A 24,528-nucleotide genomic window follows, 5' to 3' on the forward strand; every position below is an offset into this window, starting at 1 on the left:
AGGGGTTCGTCTACCTGTCCGGTTGTATGTACCGAGGGTAATGCACTGTTCGAACTGCAAAAAGATGGGACATACGGCACCATACTGTTGTAACAAACCACGGTGTGGTAAATGTGGCGAGGGACACGGGGATGACTCATGCAGGAAAACGACCGAAAAGTGTATTTACTGTGGCGAGAATCCGCATGATCTTTTTGAATGCTCCAAGTACAAACAACGCGAGGAAAAGCTTAAGCGAACCGTAAGGGAGCATTCTAAACGATCTTACGCGGAAATCCTCAAACGAGCCACTCCCCCTACCCCTAACAATCCGTTTGCTCTTTTGTCGACTGACGCTGATGCTTCTTATGACCCCGGCGTAGGACCTTCTTCTCTTCAGCTAGGAACAAATAGGAAAAGACCAATTATGTCCTCTCCTAACCTTCCTCGCAAAGGTCTAAAAGTACTACATCAAAATGAAAATAAAACATTAAAGTTCAACCAGAAAAATTCCGTTGAACCCAAGCCAATACCGCCTGGATTTCTAAAATACAACCAGGAATTTCCTGCGCTTCCAGGGACACCGAAAAACCCAGGTGATCCCAAAACACAACCAGAAAATCCGACAAACTCTGGATTACTAAAATTCTCTGATATCGTGGACTGGATATTAACAGCCTTCAATATAACTGATCCTCTTAAAAGTATTCTAACGGCTTTATTACCAACAGTAAGAACATTTTTAAAACAGTTGACAGAACAATGGCCCCTCCTTGCAGCGATCGTATCTATCGATGGCTGAAATACCTACAGAAATCGAGAATATGATCACTATACTGCAGTGGAATTGCAGAAGTATCATCCCAAAATTAGATTCTTTCAAATTTTTGATAAATTCGCGTAACTGCGACGTATTTTCATTGTGTGAAACATGGCTCACTTCAAATATAAACTTTGACTTCCACAATTTCAACATTATACGCCTGGATCGAGGAGACTCCTATGGAGGGGTTCTTTTAGGGATCAAAAAGTGCTATTCGTTTTATAGAATTAACCTCCCCTCGATCCCGGGCATTGAAGTTGTTGCTTGCCAAATCAGAATTAGAGGCAAAGATCTTTGTATAGCTTCTATCTACATACCTCCCAGAGTCTCGATAGGGCATCGACGACTGGCAGACATCATTGAGCTTCTTCCCACCCCGCGGTTAGTTTTAGGAGACTTTAACTCGCATGGTACGGGGTGGGGCTGCCTATATGATGATAACCGTTCTTCGTTAATTTATGATCTGTGCGACAACTTCAATATGACAATTTTAAATACGGGTGAAATGACACGCAATCCAAGACCGCCAGGCCGCTCTAGTGCGCTGGACTTATCCCTTTGCTCGACATCACTACAGCTAGATTGCAAGTGGAAGGTAATCCCTGATCCCCACGGTAGTGATCACTTGCCGATTTTGGTTTCAATATCCACTGGTGCACAAACACCGACATCAGTCGATATGACATATGATCTCACGAAAAACATCGACTGGAGTTCCTACTCGACCGCGATATCCCAAGCTCTCGAAACGAAACAACCAGATTCGCTAGAAGAAGAATACAAATCCCTAGCTGACTTGATCCTCAACGCCGCGATTCAAGCCCAGACCAAACGAGTACCCAAAACTACAATCACTACGCGACCCTCAAACCCATGGTGGGATAAAGAGTGCTCGGAAATATATAAAACAAAATCATCCGCGTATAAAAAATTCGGGAACAGTGGCAAGCGCGAAGACTACGAGAAATATGCATCACTAGAAAAGACCCTGAAAAATCTGATTAAAGCAAAAAAAAAAGGTTACTGGCGTCGGTTCGTCAATGGCCTATCTAGGGAAACATCGATGACCACTCTGTGGAATACAGCCCGTCGTATGAGAAATGCAACCACTAATAACGAATCCGTAGAATATTCAAATCGCTGGATATTTGACTTCGCCAAGAAAGTTTGCCCGGATTTTGTTCGCGAATCGAATGTCTATCGCGTCGCGTCCTCTCGATACAGTGAAAACGATTCCCCCTTTACGATGACGGAGTTTTCTCTAGCCCTCTTATCGTGCAACAACAATGCCCCAGGGTGTGATAAAATTAAATTCAATTTGCTTAAAAATCTTCCCGATATCGCGAAAAAACGTCTGTTAAACTTGTTCAACAAGTTCGTCGAACAGAACTTTGTTCCTCAAGACTGGAGACAAGTGAGGGTTATCGCTATTCAGAAACCGGACAAACCAGCCTCCAACCACAACTCGTATCGGCCGATTTCAATGCTTTCCTGTATTCGGAAACTGCTGGAAAAAATGATTCTGTTTCGTCTCGATGAATGGATGGAAACAAGTGGCTTGCTTTCAGATACACAATTTGGCTTCCGTAAAGGCAAAGGAACGAACGATTGCCTTGCGCTGCTTTCTACAGAAATTCAAATGGCATTCGCTCACAAGAAGCAAATGGCATCAGTATTCTTGGACATAAAGGGGGCTTTTGATTCAGTTTCCATAAAAATTCTCTCGGAGAAGCTGCACAAGCATGGTCTTTCCCCACATTTGAACAATTTTTTGCACAACTTATTATCGGAAAAGCACATGTTTTTTACACATGAAGACTTGACGACCTCACGAATTAGTTACATGGGCCTTCCCCAGGGCTCATGCCTCAGCCCCCTTCTTTATAACTTTTACGTCAATGACATCGATGAATGTCTTGAAAATTCTTGCACGTTAAGGCAACTTGCAGATGATGGCGTGGTGTCTATTACAGGATCCAAGTCTACCGACCTGCAAGGACCATTACAAACTACCTTAGACGCTTTGTCTACATGGGCTCTACAGCTAGGTATCGAATTCTCCACGGAGAAAACTGAGTTGGTAGTATTTTCCAGGAAGCGTGAACCTGCACAACTACAGCTTCAACTAATGGGTCAAACCATAGCTCAGGCCTTCACATTCAAATACCTCGGAGTCTGGTTCGATTCCAAAGGTACCTGGGGATGTCACATTAGGTATCTGAAACGAAAATGCCAAAAAAGAATCAACTTTCTCCGTACAGTGACCGGGACTTGGTGGGGAGCTCACCCAACAGATCTTATAAGGCTGTACCAAACAACGATATTGTCAGTGATGGAGTATGGATGTTTCTGTTTCCGTTCAGCCGCGAAGATACACTTTATCAAGCTGGAGAGAGTCCAGTATCGTTGCTTGCGTATTGCCTTGGGTTGTATGCAGTCGACTCATACGGGGAGTCTCGAGGTACTAGCGGGAATTCTACCGCTGAAAAACCGTTTGTGGGATCTCTCATATCGACAACTCATTCGATGTAGCGTCTTAAACCCGTTGGTTATCGATAACTTTGAACGGCTAGTCGAGCTTAATTCTCAGACCCGATTTATGACATTGTACTTTGATTTCATGTCACGTAACAATTATTCTTCTTCATATAATCCTCACAGTGTTCGTTTCTATGATACTTCTAATTCTACGGTGTTTTTCGACACATCCATGAAAGAAGATATTTATGGAATCCCGGATCACGTATGCCCTCAAGTGATCCCAAATATTTTTAATGACAAATTTAGAGAAGTCGACTGTAATAAAATGTTTTACACTGACGGATCACATCTCGACGGGTCCACTGGCTTCGGTATTTTTAATGAAAATTTCACCGCCTCCTATAAACTCAGTGATCCGGCTTCAGTTTACGTCGCAGAACTAGCTGCAATTCAGTATACCCTTGAGATCATTGAAACTTTGCCCACAGACCACTACTTCATTGTATCGGACAGTCTCAGCTCTATCGAGGCTCTTCGCTCAGTGAAGCCTGGAAAGTACTCGCCGTATTTCCTGGGGAAAATACGGGAACAACTGAGTGCTTTATCTGAAAAATCATATCGGATTACCTTGGTTTGGGTCCCATCACATTGTTCCGTAAGGGGCAATGAGATGGCGGACTCACTGGCCAAGGTGGGCGCATTACAAGGTGAAACCTATGAAAGACCAATCTGCTTCAATGAATTTTTCAGTCGTTCTCGTCAAGAGGCACTCGTCAGCTGGCAAACCTCCTGGAATGATGGATATCTAGGACGGTGGTTACATTCCATTATACCGCAGGTATCGACGAAAGCTTGGTTCCGAGGGTTGGACGTGAACCGGGACTTTATTCGCACAATGTCAAGACTTATGTCCAACCACTCTTTGCTCAAAGCGCATCTTCATCGTGTTGGCCTTAGTGAGAGTAATCATTGCGTTTGCGGAGACGGTTATCATGACATCGAGCATGTTGTTTGGGTGTGCTCCGAGTATTGCGACGTCAGACTCCAGCTAATTGATTCCCTTCGGGCCCGAGGTAGACCACCTTATGTTCCAGTCCGTGACGTTTTGGCAACCCGAGATCTCCTTTACATGACCTACCTCTATAACTTCCTCAAAGCTATAAACGTGCAAATCTAGTGCCCTCTCTTTCTCTTTCTTTCTTCTACAGTGGTCCTACCCCAAATGAACTAAACACTGGTCAAGCTGAATTGCTGGAAACCATCCATAAATGACACACCGACATCAAAGTACACCAACAAAGCATCCGAGTCTAGTACAGTCTCTTCCTCGTTACAATCTGGAGAACGTCAAGAACTCGGAAATGAAAAGTGTGTTAAGAAGATGCAAGCTATTAATGAATGATTTGTAATACCAAAATATGTTCAAAATCAATACAGTATAGGTCCCACCCTCCTGACACTCCTTTACTAACTTTAGGGGAGCAGGTCGCCCCATAATACGGCTTCCACTCATATCCACCTAACAACAAGATAATCGGCCACGTTAAGCTAACGCAAATGAGCCCAATAAAAATTTTATTATAAAAAAAAAAAAAATAAAACTAAATAAACTGAATTCTTGATCTGGATACCGAACCTACATTTTGCAACGGAATTCGTAACTAGTCCCATGCTTCGAATTCAGTTCTAATTATACTTCAATATAGAAGCCGTAAAAGTGGCACAATTCACACAAACAATCAATCAATTAATATGAACGATTATTGATGTTCAAAAGGTTTCACACCATGTCACCAAGCATATTTGTATTGTTCATATTCACGTTCTCCAGTTATGTTTCTGACATTACCCACCCGCCTTTTTCTTTTGTGAAGCGGACAACATCTTACGACGGAATCGGGAGGGTCATTGGATTGCCGTTTTTGCTAGTTTATCAGCTTACGTATTGCCTTCGTTTGCTAGTTTATAAGCTTACGTATTGCCGGGTATACCGGCGTGTCCAGGGACCCAGCTTAAGGTTATATTTCGCACTTCTAATTCAGCTTCAATTGTTTGTATCCATGGATGTCTGGAATGGCCACCGGCAAGAGCGTCTAGACAGCTAGCTGAGTCAGTAAATATTATTGTCAGCATTGGAGACAAAGAATGCGAAAAGTGGACATCTTTACAAAATCAGCCATTCTAATCACACCAAATGTTATAGTACTAAAGTACTTCTACGCAAATTGAGAATAAAATCATCAATTTAGTGCATATCAAGAATAGTTTGTTTAAATTTGTGCACCAAATGAGCGCAAATAAAACTGGTATTTACTGCGTTCGAGAAAAATGCTCCGATCAGTTTAATATCGTAGAGAATTAAACAATTTGGCCCTTCTGAAAGCCAGAAATAGCATTTTGATAGTTTCTTTCACTGAAATATGCAAATTCGAAATTTAATAATCGACATCAAAATTCCGTATCAGTTCGCTTTCAGATCTCATTCAACTCAGTCGATAAAACAAAATCGCTTACGTCCGGGACGGAAGATTGTGTAGTGAACAATAGAACGACCTAAAATGAGTGAACCAAACGAACAAAAGCTACCGCCGATACGAAAGAATACAATTATTGTTGAGACGCAAAGCTTGCACTATTTATGCAATTCTTAAATGATATTGCACAGGTGAATTATTATTTCTGCGTCTATTTGGTGGTTTGAATTGAACTGCTAGGTGCGAAATGGAGTTCAATTTGAACTGCTTTAAGTACTGACGAGCCGAAGGCGAAACACGAAGAAATTGAAACAAAACATGTGCTTTTGACACAAAGCAACAAAACCCCTAAATGTTCACATTCTGCGATGGTCAGTAATAAGCCGTCACTCGTTTACGCCTGAGATGTCAAACAATATTGCACTTGTGCAATATTATTTGAGGGTTGCATAAATAGTGCAAACTTTGCGTCTGTTTGGCGGTTTAAATTGAACTACTTTAAGCATGCGATCTAAAATTTCTGACTTTTTTTTTTTTCTTCAAATAAAATTTTTATTAGGCTCATTTGCTTTAGCTTAACATGGCCGATTGTCTTGTTGTTAGGGAGAGAGAAAGGGATGCCGTATTACGGGGCGGCATACTCCCCAGTTAGTAAGGGGACATAGGGAGGGTGGGACCTACACAGTATTGAATTGAAATTTGAATACATCATTGGTTTGTGGCATACATCTTTTACACATTTTGCGTTCGATGAATCTTCATGTTTTTCAGCTTGTAGCAATGAAGAGATTATTCTGGATTGGGATGCTTCGTTGGTGTGTTCTGACGTTGATGTGACGTTTTTGGGTAGCTTCCAGCAACTCAGTCAGTTCAAGGCAGGTGCATGCTCCGAAGCATCGTTTACACAGGCCATACTTCCAGCAACGTAAAGAAGAGTGCGGTAGAGCTGTAGACGAGAAAGAGATAGGGAGAGCACTAAATTTGAGCATTGATAGTTTTCAAGAAGTTTTAGATGAGAGTCATATAAGGAAGATTTCGAGTTGCCAAGACGTCGCGGACTGGTACGAAGGGTGGTATACCTCGGGCCCGAAGGGAAAAAATTTCTGACTTGAGTTTGTTCCTAAATTCAGAAATTAAGTTCCTAAAACTCAAATTAAGAAACTAGTTCCGTAAATATAGTTTCAGAATTTTAGGATTCAGTTCCTGAGTCTAAACTAGTGAACCTATATTCTGAAACTAAATTCAGAAACTGACCCTTGAAACTGATTTCTAAATCGTTAAACTAAGTTTAGAATTCAAATGGACCAGAATCCAGGTTATGAACTCAGTTTTAGAATTCTGTCGAAAATTCAGTCCAGAATCCAATTCAAATTAGGCTTTACACCACCCAGATCTGTTTTAATACTACTGGTTTAATTCAACTTTATTTTTGAAACTAAATTCAGAAACTTCCCATATGATCTAGTGGCTAGGATATCCCTTATAAAAATATGTTATATTGCGTACATGGTAATAGTTGTGGTTAAGCGTATATCGATGATTGAATCGATTATCCAAGCTAACCGGAGTACCTTCACATGGAATACAGCCTATGACGAAAGATTTTAGCTTGTCAGAACAACGAAGAATGCGCCGTTTAGTTGGATAAGTAAAAGTTCACACCACTCTCAGCGTCTGGATTTCAACAATGTCATCCGGTTGAAATGTTCAAACTGGATCGATCAGTATGTTTCAGTCAATCTTCACTTTGCTTGCTAATAAATCAAACAATATTGTATGCTACAACAAAGCGACTTAGGATCGATTGGAAATAGGAAATTTGAAAATCTTTGAATGGATTAACAAGTGTTTCTTCAATTGCTGCTCGAGTAAAGATTTTTTAACCACCAACGTAATTCTGAACAGAACGTTGACGGCTCAATGCATATAGCGCTGTCCTTACAAACCTTTTGTCATATGTTCGAGCCCTGGAAGGATTCTAAGTGTCAGAATGATCGTAGCACCAGCCATGCAATGGTTCTGTACGCTATGAATTCGGACACGAAGTCTGTTGAAAAAGGTCAGATTTCACAAAAGGACTTATTTGCTTATTTTTGAGTAAAACAAATTTGTTAGTGATCGGTTCGCAACAAAAAATTCGAGTAAACTGTTTCAACTTGTTAGGAATGAGTTACCGCAACATAATGTGTTACTAGAGTAAACGCTAATTTAGCATAGCACAGCGGCACAATAGACGCCCTCCAAACAAATATTGTAACGTTAACGAAAGTCAAAAATAAAATAAAACTCTGCAGTCTGAAGACGATTCCGGAGATATTTCTCTTGCTGAAACAAGGGATCGTATTTGCATCGCCTCTGTTAGATACAAATGAGACCGTAAAAAGGCGATGGTGAGTCTGGTCCAGGAAACTCGAAAAAGTGTGAAGCTTTGGTGATCCATCAGATTGGACGCTCGGCACATCAGTAAGGACGATGCATTTCGGAGTGTTTTGAAAGTTGCAACTCAAGAAGCGTTCGAATTGCGGTTTATGTTGAACTGCTAGATGGCATAGCAGTTAAACTTGTGTACTGGCGAGCCGAAGACGAAACAAATAGAACTTCGTATTTCTTTCTTTATTGGCGTTTGTATTAACTTAAGCAATGGTTTAATTTGAAAACCCAACTACATAGCTTTATTTGTTAAAACATGGGTATAAGAACATTTAATGTATGTGTAGAAAACCACGTTTAAGTTGACGAAATATTCCCATGATATAACTTCGAAGCAAAGTTAGGGTACTACATTCCGATGCGGAGCTTGACCTTCTGTATTCACAAACTTCGTCGCCAACAGTAGTTGCGTGAACCATTTAAGGTACAATTTATAAACTTAAGGAAACAGACACAAAAATGGCACCGTCGTGCAGAGAATTAAGATTTAGTACATTGTTGTGAATACAATTAAGTTTGTTTACTAAGATACTTCCTTGAAGTGATCGTTTAAGAAAGATGTGATGTGATTAAAAAGTATTTCAGGAATATGTTAAATTCAAACACAATCGCAAACAGAAAGGTTTGTTTGTTTGATGCGAATGTGTCTGATTGATGAAAAAATGTTTGTTATAATTCAATTTTAAGCCTATTTCAGTTGGAAGACTTTCCATTTGAAAAAAAATCAGAATTGTAAATTTCAATATAATATGGAACTGAAACTTTCACAGAAAAGGTAATCTGCATTGCAACGATATTCAGTGTTTCTGGTAATCAGTAATACAGGCTTCACCCGAAGCAGTGCAGATTAGGAGCCACCACTGTTGGCTCGATTGGCCCAACAGCCCAACACACAGATTTCTGGAATCACTTTCACAGCTTCACACACACACGCACACACTCGCACCGTCTGTCCGCTCACTTTCCTCCTCTTTCTGCTTGTGCAATTCTATCGTGCAGCCCTATTTTCCCAATATGAAATTAGACAAATCCCGTCAGGAAAAAAAGAAAAACATTATTCACCTTTGCCCGAAGCTGACCGTGCTTCCTTCGATTACTGTTGTACTGGCCGCAACGGACAAATGCCTGCCATCTTCACTGGTGTCACTTTTTTTCCAGACATATTTACACAGCAGCAGGCCTCCACAAAGCGAGAATGTATGGATGTCAAAATGTCGACAGCGAAAATCACGGCCGCCTGCGTTCCATTACTGCCACCATTGGGTAACCCACGTAAATCGCACGGTTCAACCTGTTTATTCCACTCGAATTTCTTCACGGATTAATGTAAATTGGTTTGCTGGTTCACTGGGCACTCGATTTCCACCGCACGGAGGTACACAACCGTCCACGACGACAATACTTTCGGAATCGATTCCACCAAATCTTCCTCTGCACAAGATGTGGCTCACATATTTCGCAGAAAAATCCACCTTCTCGAAAAACAACGGCCACGATTCACTCGCCAATATTGCTTCCGTATTCCGACTAATGTTTCGTTTCTGTCACCCGCACTTGGTGTCCTCGCGGAAGGCCACTATCGTTATCCGAATATGTCCAGGAAGTTCCACTGTTTCTCGCGTGAAAGATTTTTTTTAACGCAACTACTTCTTCTCGTTGGCCTCCTGTTGGCTGACTATGGCAATGGCTTTCGCGAAGCTAAGCTGACACGACGACGTCGTCGAATCGAACAGAGACCAACCAAGACCAAGACCACGGAGGAATCTCACCCACCGCCGTATCATAAAATAGAGAGTTCACGCGAAAGAAACCATTCAGCTCACCATGTTCTGCCATCTCCACCATCGCAAACTGCTCACCGCTCATCGTTGTTGGGCTTCACGTGCGATGGTGTGTGTGCTTTATTGTGCTGTTTATAATACGCATCATGTGAGCTGAGCTGAGAGGGAGTAACAAGTCGGCACAGCAGTCAGCATCGGCCAGTGCCTTTTCCGCAATGGCAAAGGCACTAAACGAAAAACGATCGCTGGTGATCCCGAGAAAACGACAACCAGCTGAAATGAATCCAACAGGTGTGCTTCGTGTAATGCGTCTGGAAGCTGTGCCATTGTTTGAATTTTAAGGCGAATTGTTTGAATTTAGAAAGATTTTGCATTCCTCTGTTCATGTTGTGTTCTGATGTGGTATAGAACAACGATAAATAAAATTCACTCAGAATACAAAATTTATTCAGTTTTTTCTTAACCAATCTAGTGCTTTATTCACATTTTCTTGATTTTATTATACAATTGTATTTATTCTGGTGACTAAATCGACGATACAAAAATTCTGTGTAGAGTTACCATAGTATTGGGCATCCTCTTGTCAATAACAAATGTTATCATTTCAAGCAACACTGATCAGATTGCTACAATTTGGTTACCAAGAAATTTAGATAATAATGTAAATAAAGAATCATTTTATGGCAATCCGCTCAATTGCCGATTACCAGTGGGGCATAAAATGCGACGGAATCGCCACACAATAGCGAAATAATGAACGTCAGAATCACAGGTGCCAGGTTGCTCATTTGCCTGTAAATTTGTCGATTTCAATTGTAAGAGCAAATTCAGCAGCTGCAAGATTCATATGGGTGGTCTATAATGTAAATGAAACTGAAACAAACGTATCCCCAGCAATCCGTTTTAGTTTTATTTATTCGACCAGTTCTACTGTCAAATTTAAAACTGGTATACATTGCCGTTCTATTTTTTCTATATTTGAAACACAGGTAAAACGCTGCTGGGGCTGCCAGTTTATTTTGTTATAATTTCTAGATTTAAATTTTAAAACTTACATAAATTATGCATCTAGAACTAGAACACTCCTGAATATGCCCTAAGCAGACTCTGTAATTTTGCTGACTTTTTACAGGTTTTTGAAACTTTTATATACAATCCTCAAATTTGCAGACTTTTGAAATAGCGGGCTTCTTGTTTGTTTTTTTTCTCGTCACACTTAAGAAATTTTACACTCGCATTGGAGGATTACTAGTATGCAGGACCGCTGTGAGGAGAGGGGGAAAGGGAGAAATCCCCCCAGGCCCGAACTTTTTCAGGGGGCCCGGAAATTCGAAAAAGTTTTTTCATTTTTCATTACAAAACAAAATATCAAAAATCGAAACAAATTTAGCTTACGAATTATTATGTTAAAATAATGTACTTAAACATCTTTTGAGATGATGATATTCTTACGCTTAAAATGTTTTTTTTATTTGCATGTTTACGGGCCCGTAATAATGCAGTCCTCCCGGGTCCGAATTTTCTGTCGGCGGCCCTGCTAGTATGCACACTTGAAAATGTTACCTGCACACGTTACTAGTATGCACACTTGAAAATTTTATCTGCCAGGAGTTGGACAGTTGTTTTAACCCTTTCACTGTCTGTTGTACTGAAGTTTACAGCATTTTCATATCAAGAATTAGAGTGAATAGAGAAATAAATCGACTGGTTGATTAAATGTAATTACAGATCTAAAAGGTAACATTATCTAGCAACAAGAATTATTTGTTTGTTCACTAAATGCATCAACAAATATGTATTTGTCAAACGACAATTTACAATTTTTTAGTAGTTTATTTTTATAGTTCATATTGACAATGTTTCGAGTGAAGCACGAGGTTTTGAAGATAAAGACGCCGATTAATACAACAATGATATCAGTGTTGATTAAAGAAAAAAAAATCGGACACAGACTTTTTCGGAGATTGACAATAATACACAATACAAGATCGACAGCAGAGGAGAATTGCCTTAAAAAGTTCCAATCGAACAGAAAACCCAAAAAATATAAATCCGTATCTCTACTAGCCAGAAGTTACATTTCACAGACCGTACATACATCACATATACAAAGATTGTAATGGGCAATTTGATCATTTCATTCATTTCAACGGCATTTATTCATACACAAGGTGAAGAAGGGCTTAAACATATTGCGATATCTTCTATACGCTTCTTATAATTAATCAAGGAATGTACTCTGAAGCGGCGATCATAAGACGCTTGACAAAGACACGAGCTAATTTGAAGGTAAATGTTTCAGCAATCGTCGAACAAACCAAGTACATCTGAGTTTCTGAGTTATTTTTTTTGTACCACATAATAATGTATGTTTTTCTCGTCATGACATTTGAATTATCACAAAAACAACGTTGCGTTTACCAAATATGTTTTGACACTTCCCAAAAGGTACCCATAAACTTCAAAAATACGAATAGGTACATAATTCATTCAAACTATTCAAACAATTTCCAGTACGGAAAAATATGTTAGTTTCATTATTATTCTCGTCATCCAGTTATGTCTCTGACATTACCCACCCGCCTTTTTACCTATCTCATATATAAAGGGTTTTAGCCTTTCTCATATAGAAAGATCATTGTGTAAAGTGACTTCTGAGCCGAGATATCATGATGGGGTATCAGATCTCTAAAATCTAACTTTTCTCAGCAATGGCTTGACCTTTTTATACAAACTTTGGTTCAAATCAAAGGTTTTACGATTCCATAGGGAACTTCTGAATTTCATCCCGATCTATCTTCCGTTATTTCAAACCGTTTTAGAAATCGTACGTAAATGAGGTGCTACGGAAGGAGAAAACACAACACCGTCTCAACGAACGAAGAACACTGTGTGTGGTGTTCGATTTCGTAAACGCGGTATAGAAAACAAAACACACACTTCGGCACCGAGCACACATGAGCATGAATTTTCAACCGTTTTGAAGAAATAAGAATTACGGTGCAGACACGAATACGTTACTGAGGAAGAGACAAATCATAGACACCTTACGAAATGTACGCCCAAAAGAAAGAAAGAATTTCATGGATTTAAGTTTATTTGAAAAGATGTTTGCATCGGAACTGCATGCTTCGCAATGTATATGAAATTTTTACAGTCTATAGTACAGTTATATTCTACCGGAAGTGTAGTGATGTTAGTGAAAACTGTAAATATTGTTTTCATGTGTGCTGTGACTAAAATTGATAACAAAATTCAATCACAAAGCACGTTTTATTAAACTGATCATTGGTTTAATCGAAATTAGAGCATGTGACTATGTCTCTATAATCAATATTCAATAAAATATTGTTTTCCTTGAATTTATTGTTGGTGGAACAAATTCCATGAAACTTGCCAGTAAATTCTCTTAGCATACTAATCTTTTTAGCTTATGTCCAAACAAATTAACCGTGACTGAATCAGTTGATCATTGATTCAAATAAAAATCCTATTATCGCTATTGAATGAGGTTGAATTTTATCCGGGCTTTCCGACTTTCAGGATAATGAATGCTAAAAATATTTAATCTTCATATAGTTTACGACACAAAAAGTATGAAATTTTTGAAAACAGATCGTACGAACTATTTAAACTTGTAGACCTGGCTATTTACTGGCCTAAGCTTACTGCAACCGCGACAGTCTCCCGATTTCGTTTCCGGAAACAGTTATTCAAAATGTCTGAGATGAAGCTTGCATAGATTTCTCGTGAAACGTCAAAAATAATACACCATTACACCACTGGGTGGATTAACAGGTTTTTACCATAAAATCGCAGTTGTAAACTTTTCTAATCTCTTTAACGGTAATTACCCTTCTGCTTCATCAAAAAAACGCTATTCGCAAAGCTAGTACGACGAGTTTATTGATACTAGGAATCAATTCTGAGTAGTACTTGATAAGAACCTTATCTTGGTATTATCATATCAGCGACTGAATGATCCATTCTTTAAAATGTGCTCCTGAAATTTTATTGACACGAGTAGTTATCGCTGGTTACATTCGCAAAAGATAAAAAAGATTCGAGCAACTTGTTTCCCTGAGATGCTAAGTAAAACCTTAACCGATACGACAGATTTCTTTATCTTATCGAAAATGGTTTGCAAAGTTATCATATGGCAATGATGAAATGTTGACTTATTGATTATTCGGATTGGCAAGTTGCCTCAAAAAACCAACCAAATTTTAAATCAACTGAATTTTACTCGGCCAAGTTTATAACCAAATCAAAGCTTCTTTTTCTCGGGTCACCAAAACAGTATTATAATAGTATTTATCTTTCGTGTAGCGATTGATTCGCGCGAGAGATAAAGAGAGGGAAGATTAGCAGCAGCCATGGCGAGTATGAGACTGTGAAAGCAAAACATGAACGAGAAACATCGAGTCGCACTAGTGAGTGCTATACTTTTGCATGAAGCTCACTTATCACTACTCATTGTACTTGTCATGTTGCTTGTACACCATTCACTCACCACCACCTATCGTTGATCAGTTGCAACCGTGGCGACAAGTGTATGGGAATGTATGTGTAAATCCATTTGTCACCCCGTGAAGCAGATGAAAGAGATAGAATATGAATATACCATGCACATACACCATCGATTCGTGATTTGTCCTGCGCTGACCGTCGGTTACCCTTCACCATAAACTGCCAACCAAAATATAAGCAGGACTTGGGAGTGGAATACCGATGCTTTTCGATCATGCCGCGTGATAAATTCGTCGCTACCATAATAATATGCGAACGTGATTGTGTTTGTTCACTTGCTACCTGCCAACAAATTGAACAAAAATTGCCCAGGTGGTGAAGTTCAATATAAATATATACGTTAAAATCGGAATAGTAAAGGTTTATTATAAAGTAGAAATAATAGAAGCTTTTTATACATTTTTTTGAGATGAATTTGGTACTGCCGAGAGTTATTTATAATAAGTACTTCATATAGTGTCAAAGTTAATATTCTATTTGAAATAGTTTACCTGTAGTTCCTCTTCTAAGGGTATGTTGACAGATGGCTTATCGACCGTTATAAAACAAACTCGAAAATAGCTGAAAAATTCCAGGCGAGTTGACTGGGTGTTTTTGATTTGATTTTGAGGGGGGTGGTAAATCAATGGGAAAATTTTACGCACACGTAGAGAAATAGAACGCATTAGATTCTAATATATTGAGTTTTCAAGTCAACTTCAAGTATATTAAGATATGGATTCAATTTTTGAAATATTGAATCAAATGAAAAATTTATTTGATTCAAATGCTTGTTACAGTTCATTAAATGTATTTGAATCAAATATGTCGTATCAGAATCAAATTGGAATTTAAAAAAGTGTTCGACTCTAGAATTAAACTAATTCCAATATACTGAGTAACTTCAAATTCATGGATGTTGATTAAAAATTTTGTTCTTGAATCAAATGCCAGAGATTATTGATTCTAAAATTTTATCAAACATTTTTATTACTTGATTTTGTGATATTTAACACAACTTTTACTGAGATTTCATTTTGTTACATCGTTCAAACGGAAAACGTCGTTCGAGGAAGTAATAACATTCGAAGCAGTTGACGAATTTAAATCACAGACTAAAAGACAGGACACTCAAATTGGACTCTTTAATCATTGTAACGGTCATTTAGAATATTCCTTTAGTTGGGACAGTGCTCGCATATGTTATGATGGCACCACGTTACCCTATCAAAAACATCCAGTCTGTCATCTAGATTCTGTTTACTTTTTTATTTACCAACAGAGTTTTCATTCATACAGAATTCTCTGCAATGTACTGATTTGTATACGTCCATGCGAATTTCATGCAGGATATAGATTTAATACAGATTGCCAAAACTAAGCACATAATTGTGCCTACTTCCCATCCTCCAACGCAATACAAAATCAAACCCATGTTTTGCTACGATATTTACTTGCGTCTGGTCTGCCCCCACTTAATTTTGAGTGAAAATTATCAACACAATCAAAAATAGCCTAGATGACTACAGGTTCACTTTACATCGGGCCCGATAATGAACATTTTTAACATTCCGTGCGAAAAACTAACTAAACGGAATAAACATTACAGCAATGTATTTACCACAAACCAATAATCGGTTTTACCTAACTATGGAGTCATTTTTGTGAACAACGTTGAGAAAAAAGAATCGTTCCGTTCAAACATCGCTGAAAAAGTTAAATATATTATCAACGTAATCCCATCATTTAATGTGACGATTCTTTTTCAAATATTGTATCAAGCCTGATGAAATCAGACATCTCTGCAAGCAGCTGATCTATGTTGACAAACGGGGATTAGCCATCCAGTAAAAAAACGTATACATAACACCGACCGGGTGTACCGATAGTAAATAGTTCGCGCAGTTCAATATTGGTGGAACTAGTGTCCAACGAAAATTTATTTTCAGGAGAATTTACTCATAGCAAAGACACCATATTAACAAGATAGCCAGCTCTCATATTTCCCGAACAAATCCTTGGCAACATCCTTTTTTGAGAACATGGCACCCTTAGACGAGATCGCATCGAATCTAGTACATAAAAGAAAGGGAGAGAAATGTCAAATTCGTGCGCGCCAAAATAGCAGCACTGCGCTGCGCACAATTGACATGATATATTGAATGACAGGGTCTGCTCATAGTGTCGTATCTGTTAGTCTGTCTGTGTTTAAACTATCTGCACTATTGAAGAATCCAACCAACTCTTTTGCGATCGCTGCGCTGCCCGAGTGGCGAGCTTTGAACTAAGCGATGGTGGTAATTTTCAGATTTTGCTTGAAGATTCTAACAAAATGCAGAGTTTTTATTTTTTTTTCTTATGATTCGAGTACTAATATAATAAAACGTGTGAAATTTTGCTAAAACAATCTGTCATTAATGATTCAGTAATTTTCCGTGGTATGTTTGATTGATATTTATGGAGAAATCGTAACATGAAATACAAAATTCGAAGAAGTGAGGCTGGGTACTGTTTTCATATCTGAGATATTCTATGTTTTTTGTGTTGGATTTTGAGATTAAGGTCTGAGGACACAGGGCCACGTGTTAAGTTTTAAATCGACCACGTGGCTCGCTCAATTCCCTTTGCGCATCGTATTTCTCTTGTACTCTCTCGTATATGAGCAAACTGTACAGGGTTGCCGGCATACATTTTTTTATTTTGATGAGAAGTTTTATCACATAAATCTATCGTATGGGTTGGACATTACATGGATTCCAATGAACAACGAAAAAATATTCAACTTTCACAAAGATTGAATCTGTGTGTTTGGCAGCCTTGTCGAGCACATTTTATTTCTCTCTCCTTTTTCAGAATGCTATCAGGAAACCAAAGCGAAAAAAATGGTGGATGCATTGAAACTGAATTTGTTTCACAGAAAAATACAAGACTTTATTTTTATCGCGATAACATATATGTTTTTATGTACTAATCGCATCTAAACTAAATTATCTAGACTTTGTCACGGTAGATTTATGATACAAGCCTTCAAAGCCGAGATATTCGATGAACAAGTAAAGGTATGCATTTCCGAGCGTTCCAATTTTCAGCAGTTCTTCAGTCAGAAAAAAATACAACACGACCGCTAAACTCAATGAATCATTCTGAAAATTTCACAGAATATTCTCAATTAAATTTCGAAGACATTGTGAGGTGGGTTTTTCTATATTCTGCACCGTTTCCAAGAAAATTTAATTTGAAACGGGAAAATAGCAAAAAACCTACTACTTTACGGTACTGTCCTCAGCCCTTAATTGATAAATTATGATAAAAAGTTTTATGACTAGTCTATTTACTCTTGTTTTACCATCTAAATCAAATCTGTATGTGAATTTAGATCTCAAATTTTTATCCGAGATTGTCAAGAGTATTGAAGAATCCAACCAAATCTTTTGCGATCGCTGCGCTGCCCAAGTGGCGAGCTTTGAACTAAGCGATGGTGATAATTTTCATATTTTGCTTGAAAATTCGAACGAAATGCAGTTTTTTTTTGTGGAAATTTGGTAAAAAAATCGATCATTAATGATTCAGTAACTTTCCGTGGTATGTTTGATTGATTTTTATGGGTGAGGTTGGGTACTGTTTTCATATCTGGGATATTCTTTGTTTTTTGGGTTGGATTTTGAGATTAATTGATAAATTATGATCAAAAGTTTTATGACTAGTCTATTTACTCATGTTTTATCATCTAAATCAAATCTGTATGTGAACTGAAATTTTCAAATTTCATCCGAGATTGTCAAGAGTATAGGACAATTTGAAATCATATGTTTGATGACAACACGTGAATAATCGTTTTTCTTACCCATATTTGTAAGGTTTTGCCATCTGCATTCGTTCAAACTCAAGTAAATTGGAAAATTCGTCCAAAATTTGTCTAAATACATGGGATATGTCAAAACAATCACCATAACACCATCTCGTGGTGATTGGATTCTTCAATTGAACGAAAGGAAGCCGAGGAGTCAATACTGCAACCGTACTTAGCTGAGCGCACAAAACGCAATCAATAAAAAATTAAAATTTAATTTACAATAATTAGTCGAAAATAAATAACAATTTATTGAATTAAAAAAATCCATTAAATCTACACACAATCGAACGAAATCCTGATTGTAGAAACAAAACTAATTTATTTTGAATCAAATAACAATTTATTTAGTTCTGTGCGCGTAGGAATAAAAAAAATAATTGCTTTGAAGTCAATATCAAATGTATTTGATCCAAAAGGAAATGAAAATAAGCGCTGAGTCAAAATAAAATATTTTTGAATTCAAAGTGTTATATATTAAAATAAATTTTTCTGTGTGTATATGTCAGTAAAAATTTACATTTACAATTATTAGCTAATAGAGAATTTTGGTGTGCAAATCGTGGTTACGATACACAGAAGTAAAATACACCCAAAAATCTGGAAATTAAAAAACAGTAAAAAACGTACACGTTTTAACACGAACACGATTAACGCCGAACTGAATTGACTCAGCGTCATTTAGCTAACTGACGTCTGCCTGTCACATGAAACCGCGTTTACAAAGCCAATAATTGCTGGTTCATAAGCTGTCCGACCTAGGCCCGTTTTCCCTACGTAAATAGGGATGAGCATATTTGGTGATGGTGATGCACTGTTGGTGCACTGACGAGTCGGAGATGAAACAAAATAAGTAGTTATGGACGTTTAGCACAAACCCATATGGTACCAAAACCCCAAGATAACGAAAGTACACTGAGAAAAATACTATAGTAGCCGTAACCTGTTTGTTATGGTCATTTCAACTATATGCTTAAATAGTAACAACGACCATGATATGAGATTGTTCACTATCTGTAGGCAAAACAACTTATAGTAAAAACGAACTGGTATATTGTCAACATCAACTAATGTTATAGTCAGTTGAAAACTACTATACTCGCATGGTCAAATTAACCCCCTCAAATAGTAACTGTTACCATAATATTCTTCTGAGTGTAATAGTCTGGAGAAACATAGTGGTGCATTTTAAGCCAAAATCGGTCATTATTTATTTATTTATTTATTTACAATCAACAGACACAATTTGGTCCTAATGATAATTCCTAATAATATTCAGAAAATTTGTACGTATTCTGCTTCGTGACACATTAAAATCATACCCAGATGAAACGCGGTTGAACGATCTCTGTAAACCAATAATAGAACCGTTTGCGCCATAGTTGGTACGTCGTATAGGAAGTCGAAGAAAAGCACTGTTGCGGAGAGCTCTGGGTCGCACATTAATATTAATTTCGTTGAGCAAAACGGGACAGTCGATCCTACCGTTGAATATATCTGCTATTATCAAAGCGCGTGATAATTCTCGTCGCACTTGGAATGTGTCGAGACCCATTAATAACCCGCGACTTTCATAACTAGGTAGTTGATGAGGATCGGTCCACGGCAATCGACGAAGAGCGAAGCGAACGAATCTACGCTGTATTCCCTCAATTCTATGAGCACCGTTCAGGTAGCATGGGTTCCAAACTGCCGAGCAATATTCGAGAGTTGAACGAACAAGCGAGCAGTAAAGCGATTTTAGACAGTGTATGTCTGTGAAGTGCTTAGTTATTCTCATTAAGAATCCTAAGCTACGGGAAGCTTTAGCTACAATGTAACTGATGTGATGCTTGAATGTAAGTTGCTCATCGAGATGGACGCCAAGATCCTTAACGCTAGTAGATCTTCCAATCGAGGATCCATCCAGAAAGTATTCGACATGCAATGGCATTTTTCTCCTCGTGAACGTAATGGCCGAGCATTTGTCTGGATTTACAATCATACGGTTAACTTTACACCAATCTGCGAAGATTAACAATTGCCGCTGGAGAAAGGCTACGTCTTCTAAGTTGCGGATGATGTGATAGATCTTGACATCATCAGCAAACGATAAGCGAGGACCTTCCAAGGCAAAATTGACATCATTGAAGTACAGTAAAAATATTAACGGTCCTAGATGACTACCCTGTGGTATTCCGGATGATGCGAGGAACTCTCCGGAAGTATGATCGTCAATTTTAACTGCTAAACGACGATTCCTAAGATACGACTGCAACCAACGAAGAATGTTCGAACTGAATCCAAGTCTGTCCAACTTAGCAACCGTGATGTCGTGGTTGATTATATCGAAAGCGGAGGAAAGATCTGTGTAGATAACGTCCGTTTGTAAACCGTTAGACATTGCATCAAACACATAAGACAAAAACGATAGTAAGTTTGTGGTTGTTGAGCGGTTAGGCATGAAACCGTGTTGAGTATCGACGATATATTGCTTGCAGTGATTGAAAATTGGTGTCAGTATAACCTTTTCGAACAGCTTTGGTATAGCGCTAAGGGAAGTGATACCGCGGTAGTTGTTTATATCCTTTTTATCGCCTTTCTTGTGGACTGGGAACATAAAGGAAGCTTTCCATAAATTGGGGAAAACTTCTGGAGCGAGAGACATTCGAAACAATTTGCAGAGGGGAGCGATTACTCCACGCGAGCACTTTTTAAGAATAACTGCCGGTATTCCATCAGGGCCTGGAGAATTTGAGGCTTTCATTCCTACAATTGCCGTCCGTATTGAGTTTTCGTCAATATTGATGCAGTTCAATGAGTTATTAGACAGGGGAACGTTAAGTGCTGCGGCAGGAATTTGCTGCTGAGTCAGGATTTCATTTGAAAAAACCCTAGAAAACTTTTCCGCAAACATCTGGCAGATTTCCTGTGTGCACGAACCAGTACGATCTCCAAAGCTCATTGACGAGGGCAACCCAAATTCTTTCCTTTGCTCATTCACATGTTTCCAGAAATACCTTGGATTTGATTTCAGTTTTCGTTGTACGTTGTTCAAGTAGTTGGCATGGCAGCGCTTAACGGTTTTCTTGTACAACTGATTTATCTGCACGTAGTGATTACGGAGGGAAAATCCTCCATGTTTAGAATACCTCTTTAGAGCGGCTCTTTTGGTCGTTTTCAGATGTCTCGCTTCCGCAGTCAGCCATGGTGGATGCCGGGTCTGCCGTCTCGATCGTTTCGGTACATAGTAGTCGATTGCGTAGCTCATAACATTAGAAAACGTCTGCACAGCAGCATTGACATCATCGTTGTCGAGAACTTCATCCCAGTCGATTTGCGTCAAGAAGTCGGTCATATTGGTGTAGTCGGTTCTACTAAAATTATAGCAGATGATGTCCGTTGGAATGCAGGCGTTCTGTAAGCGATTTGAATCGAGCACAATATGTAGTGGAGGATGATGACGAGCGGAATTGACCAGAGGGAACGGTGAAGCACTAATCTTTGGTGCAACATCTTCTCTACTTGAAAAGCAAAGATCCAACATCCGGTTATTTTCATTAACGACAGGATTCGACTGTCGAAGAAGGTTGAGGTTGTAGCCGTCGAGCATGGTTGTAATGCCAATGTGGAAAGTGGAGAGCGCCGGATCAGGAAAGAAGAAACCACCGGAACTTGTTTGCCATTTTATGCTGGAAAAGTTGAAGTCTCCCACAATCAAGATTTCATCTACGGGTAGTACATGAGTGGAAGTAATTTCTTGCAACGATTGTATATGTGCATCGATTAGCGGTAGATCGCGGCATCGGTCCGGAGGAAGATATATCACACAAAGGTAAAGGGAAAAATTGACCAGTTTCAAACGCACCCAAACCTGCTCGACGCATTTACCAGATGCGGTTTCGATCAGTTGCGCCTTCATACGACGATGCACTGCGATAAGCACCCCGCCTCCAATAGTTTTTGAGTTATTTAAGGGGCTGTGATCGGTACGGAAGACTTCGTAGTTGGATCCAAAACCTTGAACGGAGAGCGTACAATCACTGAGCCACGTCTCCGAAAGAGCGATGATGTCGAAGCAATCATCCGAACAAGCCAGCAAAAAGTCGGTGATGTGCATGTTCATGCCTCCAACGTTCTGGTAGTACAAGTGCAGCGGTTGACTAGATTGATCGTGCGATGGATAACTGCAAACGACGGGAAGTGAATCAACGCCTGAATCGTTTGAGATTGAATTGTACTTGCCGTCTGAGATGGTTTGGAAGACCCCTTCCGCGTTCCCATTCACAGGGCCGGGACGACTGATGACCGCTGGCTGCAATAGCTCGACTGTGGGGAACGTATCAGGGGCTTCCATGGTGCGAACATCTGTGCATCCCGGTATCCGATTCAGAGCGAGAGGAGGACATCTATAAGTGCGAGAGAGATCAGCACTTGGAAAGGACGGAATATGCAAATACTTGCCGAGATGAGACATTTGGAAGACTCTTTCACCACACCCACGCACAGGACCAGGACGACTGGAGAACGCTGGCTGCTGTGGCACGACTGTGGCGGTGGGTTCTAGAGCTTCCAAAATATCAACTTCAGTGCGTCCCGGTGTGGTTCCATTGTACTCTCATAACGTTTGCCGGGGCGGTGTTCTCATCAAACGGTGCGGGCTGGGTGTTACTTCGTCTACATTCATAACGGTGCTGCATCCATTTTCGTCGGGAATCGGTGGAGAAATATCGATTGGAGGATACCAGATGTTTTGCTTTTTGTTGTCTTCGAACTCGCGAAACAAAACACCTTGTGGCCAGGTGTCGGGATTAAGAGCCGCTTCCCGAAATTTGGGCAGTATCCCAACTTTGAAGGAGACAAAGTTCAAAGTATTTACGTCGACATCTTTTTTCACCAGCGGGATGACCGTGACATCTTCGCTGCACTGTAAACCATCTTTTGTTAGCTGCGAAACCATCTCCTTACTAACGCTGGGGTGAAAACGTGACAAGTAAATCCATACGAGGGAGCAGGGCGTTGGAACTGTGGCGATATTACAGTTATCCGATGGTTTCCGGCAACCTTCCAAGGTTTTACTTGGCTCAGAACTATCTTCCCGACGACGCTTCGCATTGGGACCAAATCCGTCGGGCTTCGGCGGCAGCGGCGACGAAACAGGCACTTTGCGCGAGAGACGAGATATTTGCTGGCTATTCTTTTTAATTTCGGCCTTCAGCTCAGCAAAAATCGATTCTGTTCTCTCTGCGATAAATGCAAATGCGCTTCCAAACGAAGAAACCGAGTCGCGGAAACGAGCAAGTTTGATCAGTTTACAACACTCATCGCATATCCAAAACAGGTTGGGATTTTCTTTTTTTTTTTTTTTTTTTCAATAGTATAATATATATTTTCAGGCACACTGCTTAAGCTCTAAGATGCCAAGGGTATTTCCTAATCTTAATTAACGACTAACTTAAAACTAGAATAGTATCATTAGATTATGTCGTCTAGAATTTTTGAAAAAAGCTTTTAGCTGGTATTCGGCAGGTGTCGGTGAATTGAATATTGCATGAATTCCAAATGGTGCTATATATGGCCGCTTCCTTTCGGTTCGTGTGGGTCCGCGGGAAACACCCCCAGGCTACGAAGGCCCGGCGGGTGGCCCGCATACTGGTCATCGTCTGGAGCGTAGGACCGTAGGCGGTGATGGTGATGTTACGAAGAGATGAGAAAATAAAAAAAGTAAATATTGTGAAAACCGAGGTAAATAGGGGGTATGGAAACAAAATGTCTGAAAACTACAGAGATCTAATTAGTTGCCATCGAGATGGTGAAGAGACATGGAAGGGGGGAACGAAAAGTTAGTGACAAAAAAAGATCTTGTTAGTTCCAATGAAGATGGTGGACAGGGACGGTGATCGAGAGAATCGAGCGGATGTTAGTGTCGAACCTGTAGGTGGAGATTATACTTTCTGAGCGAGGTATAACAGATTACACTTGGATATTAATGTGTTTGAGGTACTGGTATATAAGAAGCATATAAGAGATATCCCGACTAGCCAACACATCTCGGACCGGAACTTCAGGTGGTCTACCTCGGGCCCTTAGGGAGTCCTTTAATAAAGACCTGGCGTCACGATACTCCGTACACGTCCATACGACATGCTCGATGTCCTGATAACCGTCACCACAAGCGCAGAGACCGCTCTCCACGATTCCAATACGCCGGAGGTGCGCGTT

The 24,528-nt window shown here is 39.5% G+C and overlaps 2 protein-coding genes across 2 annotated transcripts in view; both read right to left on the reverse strand.

Annotated features, from left to right (window-relative positions):
• Positions 1–9,949, reverse strand: part of LOC131431193 (unconventional myosin-IXAb-like) — a 169,991-nt gene extending 160,042 nt beyond the window's left edge. The window contains exon 1 of the mRNA XM_058596758.1: positions 9,250–9,949. The gene's annotated coding sequence lies outside the window, so the exon portion shown is untranslated. The remainder of the gene's footprint in view (positions 1–9,249) is intronic.
• LOC131428591 (uncharacterized) lies at positions 303–22,663 on the reverse strand. The gene is made up of 3 exons (XM_058592637.1): positions 22,548–22,663; positions 21,430–22,493; positions 303–379 (listed from the first exon to the last, which is right to left on the reverse strand). The coding sequence occupies exons 1-3, from the start codon at positions 22,661–22,663 to the stop codon at positions 303–305; spliced, it is 1,257 nt and encodes a 418-aa protein (XP_058448620.1).
• Positions 22,664–24,528: the final 1,865 nt, after the last annotated feature.

This window comes from Malaya genurostris, chromosome 2 (assembly GCF_030247185.1).
Source record: "Malaya genurostris strain Urasoe2022 chromosome 2, Malgen_1.1, whole genome shotgun sequence".
In the NCBI taxonomy this organism is placed as follows: Eukaryota; Metazoa; Arthropoda; class Insecta; order Diptera; family Culicidae; genus Malaya; species Malaya genurostris.

Excerpts from the sequence above, each read along its gene's own strand:
- LOC131428591 (XM_058592637.1), bottom strand. The coding sequence starts at position 22,663 with ATGGAAGCCCCTGATACGTTCCCCACAGTCGAGCTATTGCAGCCAGCG. Across the intron at positions 22,494-22,547 it reads CAAACCATCTCAGACGGCAA|TTATCCATCGCACGATCAAT; the intron begins GTACAATTCAAT and ends CGTCGTTTGCAG. Across the intron at positions 380-21,429 it reads ACATGGAGGATTTTCCCTCC|CTGAAGAGAAGAAGGTCCTA; the intron begins GTAATCACTACG and ends ATTTGTTCCTAG.